At 40.8% G+C, this 12043-nt stretch overlaps 1 protein-coding gene across 1 annotated transcript; it reads right to left on the bottom strand.

The window, feature by feature from the left end:
- Positions 1-580: 580 nt before the first annotated feature.
- pgm1 (phosphoglucomutase 1) lies at positions 581-11459 on the bottom strand. Its single transcript, XM_039811826.1, has 11 exons — positions 11119-11459; positions 9120-9282; positions 8766-8909; positions 7839-7964; positions 7379-7569; positions 6324-6478; positions 6089-6204; positions 5851-5986; positions 4113-4296; positions 3507-3641; positions 581-1268 (listed from the first exon to the last, which is right to left on the bottom strand). The coding sequence occupies exons 1-11, from the start codon at positions 11362-11364 to the stop codon at positions 1179-1181; spliced, it is 1686 nt and encodes a 561-aa protein (XP_039667760.1). The 5' UTR covers positions 11365-11459; the 3' UTR covers positions 581-1178.
- Between the last annotated feature and the right edge of the window lie 584 nt (positions 11460-12043).

Raw genomic sequence — 12043 nt, 5'->3', positions numbered from 1 at the left:
CTCGTATTTTCTAATTTTTAATTTTAGCGTTTTTAACTGCTCTTTAATGTTTTATATAAAGCACTTTGAATTGCCCTGTTTCTGAAATGTGTTATACAAATAAAGCTGCCTTGCCTTGCGAGGGAGAGAAATAATTCATCAGTTAATGTTTCTCTGCTTGCCTCGGGAATGTCTTTGGAAAGGCATTGCCTTTTTAGAAGCACTTTATTCTCCTGAAGGCTTGTCCTACAACTTGGCTCACCCGCTGCAGGACAGGATCTTTGCGTTTATCTAGAATAATTTTCCTGCTGAAAAGAAGTATCATTAACCCCCCCACCCACCCACACACCCACACACCTGACACACACACTCTTGTTCCTCGACATTGACTTTTCTAAACCCAGGTCTGCTAAGGCAATTACAGCTGGCCCAATCACTTAGTCAAGGACCAGCTGGTTTCTTGAAGGTAAGGTACAGTATCTATAAATACTTTTGTGTGCCTAAGACAGACATCCGCATATGAATTAAATGTATTAAATATTGAGCAACCAGAAATAAAATAATAAAAATATATATATGATATAAAACATGACCACAGTGCTGCTTTTATGTGAGGTTATTTTATTTACGGTGGATATGTTAGTTCTCAATGCTGTAGCTGTGGCTCATGGTTAAGGGACTATTTTGGTGATTTTGGAGAACACAGGGAGGGGAAGGCACCAGGTAGTCAGGGAAACATGGGGTGAGGTTGCCCCAAATTGCTGATTTACGGTCAGTTTCTCCACTTAATGATATGGTTCAGCAACAGATCTGGACAATAACATGATTAAGCATGGTTCCAGAAATTACATGAGGAACTCTCCGTTCAAGTTTTTCTCTCGAGTAGTGTCAAGATAAATGATCTGACAACCTAAGGCTGATTTTTCTCCCTTAGTTTAAGAAAACAGCATATATTAAAACTCATCCTTGTCCAACACAAGACTATGGCAGTGGATCACTTTCAGTGTAAGATAAATCAAGAGCTCCTCATGTATTTTCTTGTATTCATCCTGCATGTTGAGTTTCACTTTTTTGTCCAGCTGGGTTTTTCTAAGAGGGCCAGGATAGGAAGCCAAGACAGCATTCAAGGGCAGCTTCACCCCGGAGAGAGCAGAGGTATCCTGTTGCTGAGGGTGAGTGGAGGCAGTGTGGCAGAGGACTCATGTGATCACAGTGGGGCCAGTGCGTCCAGTCTTCTCTTGGAGCTGAGAGACCTTCAAGGCGATGTCCACCAGGGGAGCCAGCATCACCTGCACACACACACACACACACACACACACACACACACACACACACACACACACACACACACACACACACACACACACACACACACACACACACACACACACACACACACACACACACACACACACACACACACACACACACACACACACACACACACACACACACACACACACACACACACACACACACACACACACACACACACACACACACACACACACACACACACACACAATTACTTCCTGTACAGGTCATGCTGTTCTCACACATCCTCCAATACATGCATTATCCTATAGCCTTGTATTGCCTGCAAGTGTTAAAATGTGGCCCTTTTTTTTGTGGAATAAACTTATTCACGTTCTTGCTGTGAGTTAGATGAGAGGATCGACACCACTCTCATGTCAGTACACTAAATACAGTATGCTAGAGCTAGCGGCAAGTTAGCTTAGCACAAAGACTAGAATAAAAACCTGGGGAAATAACTATTTTAGCTCTGTCTAAGATTACAAAATCCATCTATCAACACATCTTAAGCTCAGTAATTAACACGTTATATCTTGTTTGTTTCATCTGTACAAGAACCAAAGTGTAAAACTCTTGGCTGGGCATACTCATTTAAAAAAAATGGACGCAGAGGCTGCGAAGTTACTGCACTCGGGCCAAGAGATAGTCCAGCAAATTAATCTCCATTAAACAACATCATGACTTATTTTACACTTAAACCAGACTGATCTCAATAAGTGGCGTATGTATGACACGCCAATTCGTATGCCATTTTGGCGTGTTATGAAGACGCATTTATCAACGCTGTTTGGCCTCCATTGACCTACATTACGTATGAATTATCGCTGTAGCGAGTAGTATGGAAGGACGGAAGTCCGCGGATGGGTAAAACACAAGACTTTCACCCAGGAGAGCCGGAATCGTGTCCCATGTGTGGTGTTTATCAACCGTTTTTCTTTTTTTAATAAAGCCTTCTCCAATGTTGTTTTCCTAAACTCAACCGTTTATTGTTTTGCTAAGCGTGTGACGTTGGTCACCGTCGTGTTTTTGTCGTTTTTTTGTCGTTTTTTTGTGTTACTAAAGCCTTTCCCAATGTTCTTTTCCTAAACCCAACCTTTTTTTTGTTATTTTGTTTTTTTACACGCGTGTGACGTTGTTCTCGCGATAGCACGGCACATTCTCGTGATAACACGCCACGTTTACATCCGCTGTATACAGCATAGACATACACGTGGATAGATCAAAATGGGTACAGATAACACGCCATTTGGCTTTAGGAAAGTGGCGTGTATGTTTACGTAAAGTCATGATGCCATGTTGCTTAACCATTACAATTCGATCCAAAAAAAAAAAAACGATCAAAAACTTTAGTGAGCTTTGGAGGTGCTGATAGGATCATGTTTTAGAAGGTTTACACTATAGGACTTCACACAATATAGGGACCATATTTCACACAACAAAGCAAACCAGGAAAGAGCAGAAGATTCTGGATTCACACAAGAAATGTGAAATGTTTGCTTCGTCTTTCATCCAATACCTGCTTGTATATCTTAAGTTAACGGTCTTAGTTTGTAAATCAAACCTATCCAAAGTCGGACAACTGAACCATTAACCCACTAGCCATTTGTCTGTCAAGTTAAGATTCCGAAGCAATATGTTTCTGCTTATCTGTCTGTTCATGGTGTGTAAGCACTAAAGAGGATAAAGGGCTTGAGTAGAACTTTCATTCACTTTTTTTTGGTCTTGTCTTGCTTTTGTGTTCTACATCACCTCCCTGTCCTCACCAGTCAAAACGACTTTATGAGGTGTCTAGTTGGAACTCACACACTTTATTTTTCCCCTCGTGCTATGTTTCTCTCTTTTCATTCTGGCCCTAATAAGCTGCCATAACTCAAGACTTGGCCAAACATCTCCCATGTTGAATACAAGATCTGGAACTCGTTTTTGTAAAGCTCCACCCAATGCAAGCTGGCTGTCCTGCAGGTTACAGGTCAATACAGCCGGCCTGACAAGTTCTGGGGCCCATGTGATTTTACCTCTGACCGCTTTAAACAGGGTAGGGTGTCAAACTATATTAACATCCTTATTATCTCTTTTCTTTTTCTGTGATTTTCCACATCCAAAAATATTCAAGAGAGAGAAGAAATCTGGTGCTGGTTTATTTTCCCATCTGATGACTTCATTGTCTAGTCTCTCCCTCACTGGATCTAGCTGGCTGGAATGATTGTCCTGACCTGTGGGTCCTGGTAAATCTTCTGGGGGTCCTTCTCATAGCTGTCTATGTAGAGCCTGATGGTTGCTCCCGCGCTGCCTGTACCGCTGAGACGGTAAATTATCCTAGAACCATCAGAGAAGATGATCCTGAGGCCCTGAGAGAGAGAGAGAGAGAAAAAGAAAAAGACGGGGAAGAGATTAAGATAAATGAAAACGCACAGTAACTGGAAAACATGTGGAGGTAGAATAGATGACTTCATTATGTATTCAGTCAATTTTGCATTAGATTGGTACAATAAATATACTTATATAAATATTAAGGATTGATACATATAATTAGTAAACATGTTTATTGATTGGATTACACATTCTACGTAGTGGATACATTCATATTTTTAGAAAAACTGTTTTGCTCTTTCAATTTAAATTTTGCAGATTCATAGTTTGACTTCCTCCATTAGTTGAATTGAAAGTGGACTGAACAAACATCCCTTAATTATGAGCTTGAGCACAACATTGTAAAAAAAAAAAAAAACACAGACTTCTATCTAAGTAATGGACTATATCCGCTGATAGATGGAAAACTGAGAGAACACAGAAAACATTTTGAAGGTTTAGTCTCTTACCTGGTTTTTGGACACACTTCCGTCCACAGGGTCCGTGTAGGCAAAGTTGTCAGAGACAGCGACCTCATAAGTCTTATCACCTGATGATAACTTCTTCCCTACGAAGGACGGGTCGAACATTGCCGTCTCCAGATCCTTGATCATCTTGTTGGCCGCGTCTGAGTCGACCTCCTCATAGTCGTACCTGAAATATGTGGTGGTGGTGGTCAACCAGGTGTGGAAAATTAGCATGTATGCTGAAACAATCAAGCAATATGCATTGTAGTAGTAGTAATAATAATAATAATAATAATAATAATAATATAAACTTGGACTATGTTCATGCAAAAAACAATCTGGTGTCCAACTGGTGTCAGACAACTGGTGATTTTATAAAGATAATCACTTTGACTTTGTTTTGAATGGATAGGAGTGAGTCTCTGCAATGTATTACTTTTTAACATTTTCCCAATTTGTAAAATAAAAAAAATAAAAAATGATTAGTCACAATAATCAGAAAACACTGACGGCCTAATTTACTAACACTAGCGCAGTTTGCGCTGCGTCTGTTTATGCGAGTTCGGTAATAGCGCATGCTATGCTTCTACATTTTGCTTAGTATTTATCAACCCTGACACCCATCAGGCAATCAGCGTCTTTCTCCGCCCACTAGACCGTAAATTGCGCTGTAGCAAAGCGGTACTGGTGCTACGATACGGCTGAGTGCAGACTGCGATATTCCCACTGGTAATGCCAAGACTGTTTGAAATGATCCTGATGCCAATATTTGTAATGTAGCGAGGAGTTTAACAACTGCTGGAATGGGATGTGAACGCTGAGTGGGAGATTCAATTTCATCTTTGATTTCTTCCAGTAACTCTAATATTGCATGGCTGCTTGATCTGTAACGCTAAATGATGTTGTGTTCACTGACAAAGTGTGATTCTTGTGTTAAAAATATTTTCAGCCTCGGCTTGATAAATCTAGCCCTGAAACGTTTAAAAAGAGAGAGGGCTTTTGTGTGCTACAGTTCTCTTATTGACCACTAGAGGGTGCCAGACATCCCTGCATCATTCCAGTAGGTGTTCTTTCAACGTTTCAAACTGGACTAAACAAAGTCCTGGAACCAGGGACATGCACAGGTAGGGCTATTGTTGTCCGGGCAACTGCCCATTTGCCCTGATTGGATTAGCTGCCCCTCTGGCGAAAGATCCTAAATAAACTTATCTTTCCTTCTTTTTTTTTTTCTTCTTTTTTTGCTGTTGTGGCTGCATTAATACGATACTACGCCCATCATTACTTAAGTTAAATCAAATTATATTTGCTATATCCTTCAATCTTGCCCTCAGTGATGCCCTCTGCCCCCAGTCACTTGACTTTGCTTATATTCTCACACACGGAGCAGCGCAAGCCCTTCTGCCTTCACGGGAGTTTTTAAAGTTATGGAGATTATGACAAATGCCCTGTGAATAGTAACCAAAAAATCCACTTGAGCTTATATGAATGTAAAATGCTACGTTATCAACCAAAGCTAATGACATAACGCATGTTGCAGCAGCAGGCTAACATAGCTACGTTGCCTTTTTTCCAGATTAGAGCAATAGCCCCTCCAAATGTCTGTGCACGTCCCTGCCTGGAACCAACAATGATTTAAAAAAATAAAAATAAAAGAAATCACCACTGGCAACCTGAAATACTCCTCTTTTGGGACTGAAGCTCACATTTCATAAACTACAAATCTACAGGGAGCATTCCTAACCTGGTGAAGAAGTTCCTGCCAAACTTCTGCCAGTGATCCTTCATGATCTCTTCCACGCTCTGTTTCCTGGCAGCTAAGATTGACAACCATGCAAGCACCGCCCACAAGCCGTCCTTCTCACGAATATGATCTGAGCCTGGTCGGTTAGCAGAGGGAGAAAAGAGGGGATGAGTGATTGAGGGGCGCTGCTTTCATTAACTGGAGTTCTGGCTACATAAATATGACAACATTCAATCACCTGTGCCGAAGCTCTCCTCTCCACACAGTGAAAGTTTTCCAGCATCCATCAGATTTCCAAAGAACTTCCAGCCAGTGGGAGTCTCGTACAGCTGCATCTGCAGAGCTTTCGCCACACTGAAATAGATTGGCGCACACAGTAAACCACATAAGAAAAAGGTTGATCTGGAACAGCACTTTTTTAGTTTACCAAAGAAGGAAAACTTGAGTTAGCTGTTATGTTGTGTGGTTTTTACTTGTCAAGGGCTCCACTTGTGGGCATACTGCGGGCCAGTCCTTTGACACCAGTCTTCTGGAAGTAAGGGATGCTGGTAATGTTGGCAGCAATGACAGCCACTGAGTCGGAGGGGTTCACGAAAAAGCCATTTTTACCCAGCACCATGTTACGGTCCTGAAATAGGGACAAACTGTGATTATGATGTTATTTGAGAACAACCATGTTGTGTGCATATTTTTTTGGTAGAAACATTTGGTAAAATGTTTTAATTTTAATGAGCAGTGTGCAGATTTACATGTTTGACATGATGCCTATTTTCTAAATACTAATAATTTGTTGTATTTTACTAATGATAGGGTAGACAAATGAAATAAGTGCATGAAAATAAACCATATCAATCTAAAAAGAAAGAAAAAGAAATAGGGACACAAACAGGGGTCAACGGTCCCAAATAGCATAGCAGACATGATTTGTGACATTTATGAAATAGTTTCCTGAGCTACAGTAAATGGTTGGCAACAGGAAAGCTTAGGGAAGATATTGAATCCCTACGGATGATGTTTTACACCTGACATGTAGAGGTAAATGTGAAACCTTCCTCAAAATGGTATCTCGAAAACTTAAACAAAATCCATTTTCCACAAACAATTCTTACGTCTCATTATGAGTTTTGAAGGTTGCAGAACAAACTGACAGATTGACGTATTGAAGTATGGTTTAATGATTTCAGCAAATATTCTATTATTAGCAATGCTTTTATATATTAAACGTTAGTCTGTTCCTCTCATGATAAATGGGGAAAAGCTAGAGAAAAACAGCTAAACAAAAACATCCTCATCAAATGCTCTGCCAAAGTCAAAAATAGTTTAATTCAGTCACTCACTCACTCCAGGACTCAGGCCTATTATTTTGGTCTATTAAAAAGAAAAGTTTAAAATTTAAAAACTTAATAGACCAGAGTTTATTAAATTATTTTTATGTGAGCTGACCCAAAAAAACTGCACAACTCTGCTCTCTCCTCTCCCCAAAATATTGTCTGCAAAATAATTATCCTAGAAAAAAAAGTTGACTTACACCATCACCATCAAAGGCTGCGCCCAAATCATATTCTCCTCCTTTCATGGTGTTGACCAGGTCGGCAGCATAGGTCAAGTTGGGGTCAGGGTGGTGGCCCCCGAAGTCCTCCTTGGGGACACAGTTGACTGCTGAGTTGGCAGGAGAACCCAGCTCTTCACAGACTATCTTCTTCACATAAGGACCAACCACTGGAAGGACAGAGAGTCTTTCAAAAAGGGACCAATACACTTTGCTAAAAGTGTACAGGGACTACACACTCCTCTACAAAATATTTTAGTACTAAATGCAACTCCTTAATCTGTGATTAAAAAAAAGTATCTCAATACAATTCTAGATGCTAGTTATCTGCAATTTAGGTACCCAGTGTCCGCCGTCTGAATTGTAGGTCTTAAACCACTCTTTGCAACCTATTTTTGCCTGTCACAAAAGTCAGAAGTTGTGCTGTGCTGTTTCCTACCTCCGTGCATAGCATCCAGGCGGACGTTAATGTGACTGGCTCCAGAGAGAAGATTCTTCAGTGCAGCAAAGTCAAAGATGCCCCTTAGCATCTCAGCATAGGCCTCCACAGAGTCCACAATCTCCACTGAGACAAATAAAGAGGAAACAGAGCACCATTAAAGACAGCAGGGGATGTCAAGATAAAGACTTTGGGAGGTTAACTAACATCACAAGGTGATCGCACACTAGTCCTATGGGTGTTTGATGGATTACACAAGTGAACAACCGCATTCATTCATTATTTCAGATGACCAGATCATGTTTAAAAAAAGCAGAGAAGCTGTCTGTCAACAAGACAAACCAACATTTGCTACCACGTTGCAGGTCGTTGGTATTCCTTTTCAACCTTGACAGCAAAGAAATGAATCACTGAGTGAACTAATTCTCTTTCAGGTGAGGACTCTGCTCTCTATTGGCCCTTTTCCATTACATGGTACCTGCTAAACTCGCCTCGCCTTTTTTGGTTTTCCATTACGAAAAAAAGTACCTGGTACCTGCTAACAGGTATTTTTTTTAGTACCACCTCAGTCGAGGTTCAAAGCAACTGAGGCGATACCAAAAGGTGACGTGAAAGCGACAGATGGGGGTGTCCTGAACAGACCTGCCATTTTTAAATAGTTTTAGCCAGCTGTTTTTATTTTTATTTTTTTGCTGTCTCCAGCTTCATCTGAAACAAAATGTGTCTTCTGGCTGTAGCAACAACAACACACCTTCGACATTCTGTGTGTGTGTGTCGCGTTAGGTCACGGCAGTTTACTGCGGCACCGCTATGAGGACCAACCACGCTGAGGCGCTACTAAAATCTGCAATGGAAAACGGACGTGCGTCGAGTTGAGGCGAGTTGAGCAGGTACCGTGTAATGGAAAAACACTATATGACACTATACCTGTGAAAGGTTTGAAAGTGTCCACTTCAAAGGTCTGTTTGCCGATCTTGGACAGATCCACTTTCAGCTCTGGGCAGATGTGATACTCCTGCAGGGTTTTGCTGATCTCAAATATTTTGTTTGTGATGCCCTCTGGAGCAGGTCCTGGGGAGAAAATAAAAGGGTGGTTAGAAAGAATGAGCTGACAGATATACTATGGCAAATACAGATGATAATGTGGCCATAAAATGATTCAATCAATGCACATTTTTTCCCTCATTGCTTGCAATCCAACATAGTAGGTAGAGGTCCCTTGGGTCTGTAAACCCATCGAAACTGAAATGTATTACACTGCACAATGCAGTCTCTACTCACCTCCACTGGAGATGTTGTACTTAATGCCAAAGTCTCCAGTGGGGCCTCCAGGGTTGTGGCTGGCTGTGAGGATAATGCCTCCCACTGCCTTTATCTTCCGGATCACACAGGAGACTGCTGGCGTGGACATGATGCCATTCTGACCAATCACCAAATGGCCAATCTGCAGAAGTAAACATAAATACACAGGGACGCAGATGAATGCACACATGCATACACACACAAACCGGCTAAATGTTCGGGAACAGTAAACTGAGCCTTTTTCTTATCCCATTCCTTGATTTTGGGTTTCGGGTATGCATGGGTTCCATTCCTTATCATTGGCTATGGTTTTAACATTGATGACAGCACAAACTCTTTTCTGAAGTGTTAAACTGCTTAACAATCAGAAGAAAAAAAAGAAAAAAAAAAAGTTAAGGCACAAGGTAGAAATGCCAAAATAGATAACATAATAGTAGAAAAAGTGTATCTTGTAGATTACTATTTTTAAAATCGTGTCACTATCTCGTTCCAGGAATTCCTATTTAAATATGCAATGGTTTGCTTTGTGTAAACATATGAACAGAAGTGCCCCCGTTTGTGTACCTTTGGCAATAACAGTTTCTCCACTGCTTCATTTCCTAACATCAACCACTTGTGGAGAAACTGAAAAATATCAGACATCTTTGTGCAACTTCAACCTACTGGCATCGTTGACAAACAATAGATTTACCAATCCTTACTTTGCAGTAAGAGACAGAGTGGCCATCTCATGAGAGAAAAGGTCACAAATACAGTCTAGACAGCAGACATGATGTCCTGAACAAATATAATGAGTCTCCCTTATGCTTGCAGTTGTATGTACTATACTTGGGTTAAGGGCATAGGATGGTAAAATGCTTAAAATGACAAATAAAACACATATCTACTATTTTTCCCATCTATGCTACAGACCTATGCAGGGCATGGATGTATGATGCAGGGCAACGTGACTGGCTGCACGTTGCATGTCACGCCCCCAACCGTTTCAGTAACATCAGAGTGAAGGCAGCCAGTGGCATCTCTGTACAGCTCATTATGAAATAACACAACGTTTGGCTTTAATGCTTCCTTTAACAACATTCAACCCTGTTTTTCCCCAATAGTATAATTGTGCAATACTAAAACTAAGTCATTTTTAATCGCATTGTTTAATATCTTATGCTACAGCAAAGAAGTTGCCGTTTATAGTCTGCATGTAGCGTTAAATGTCAAAGGTAAATCGTTATCCAAGTGGCCTCATTCATGCACTTTCTCCAAAAGATCACCGCGGTCAAGCTGGCATCAGAGCCAGCCAGTGCAGAAAAACCCAGACGGGTTGATGGCACCTACATAACATGGCACACTAACATAACGTGAAGGGTCCTGCTCTTAACCTTATAGACCTTTGGAGAATAACGTTAGTTAATATCAAAAGAATGGCAAGTAACGTAGAGCCATCATTGCTCCAACTCATGCCAAGGGAATGGGTTGAAGCTTGCAGGAGCATGTAACGTTAGTTAACTGAATGTTTCATTTTTAACAGTTTAACTTACCACTTAAATTAGGCTATTACAAGTTGACTAAATACGTTTGAACCCTTAGCAAGGTCTTGAATTAGGATAACTTTAACCACATATGTGAAGAGTTAACAGTATTTTAAACTGACAATAACTTAGCTACAGGACATATTATTAGTTACTTATTTGCGTTACGTTACTTTCGTTACAAATAACATAGCTATCGTTACCGTTAGCATGGATCAATTACCCTCTCCTGGTAGCTTACTAAGTAGCTAACGTTACACTAACCCACTAAATACAGTGTAGCTGGTTAAGTAAAGTAACGTTAAAAGCTGTAATGCAGACAACTGATGACAAAACTATCTGTTAGCTTGACGTTGACGTGCTAGCTGAAACGCTAGCTAACTTATTCAGTCTGTACGGCACTTCTCTGGGTTAGGAGTTAGCAAAGGTGAACAATATGTTCTTCTCCTACTGACCCCGTTGCCAGCAGCAATCTGAACGATCAACTGAATCGCGTCTTTCATGAAAAACCTCCCATCTCCTCCCACCACCACGGTGGCAGCCTGGCGCTCGGCAGGCTCGATGACAGAGATGATGCTCTGGATGAAGTTTTCCGCATAGTGCTGGTTCTGTTGAAACACCGTCACCCTCTTCCTCAGGCCGCTCGTCCCGGGCTTCTGGTCCGTGTACGGCTTGGTCTTCACTGTCGTTACTTTCACCATTTTTTAACCCCCAGAAAGCACCTAAGGTCGCCCCGTGTGATCCGCAATCTGTCCCAATGAGGAGGCGACTGCAGTGGCAGAGCAGCCACACGTACACACCGGACAACTCCCCCCTCATAGACCCGCCTTCTCGGTTTAAAGGGCAAGTAGAGACCATGGAGGTTTTCCTCACACTCAACATAGTCTCTACTCTACTGTATTTACTTCAGACATAAGCAACATGTTATATAATTAATGCTGTATTCATTCCAGCACCGATTGCACTTTTGCATTACCCTATTTACTGTTAACAACCCTCATAAAGCTGTTTGTTTACATATGTATTTCTGTATATATGTGTAGTATATCCTATATCATTTTTAGACACACTTTTTATACACAAAATTATATCTGTACATAGTAGCCAAATGTTTATGTTTACCTTGTTCAGCTTTGCTGTCATTGTTTGAAGCTGAATGTCTATATACTTTAAGAGCAACAAAAAGCTGAGTCCACTTTCTTGTGTTAACACTTACTTGGCCATTAAAAATTATTCTGATTCTGATGAATGTGTGACAGAAGATAATTGTAGTTTCTGGTAGTTATTTATGTATTTAAAATAAATAACAATTTATTTAAATGCAGCATGGTAACCAATGGTGCACAGGCCTGTAGCAAGGATTTTAGAAATACTAAGGTC

The sequence above is a fragment of the Perca fluviatilis genome, chromosome 9, assembly GCF_010015445.1.
Source record: "Perca fluviatilis chromosome 9, GENO_Pfluv_1.0, whole genome shotgun sequence".
Lineage (NCBI taxonomy): Eukaryota > Metazoa > Chordata > Actinopteri > Perciformes > Percidae > Perca > Perca fluviatilis.
This window is presented reverse-complemented; position numbering and strand designations above follow the sequence as displayed.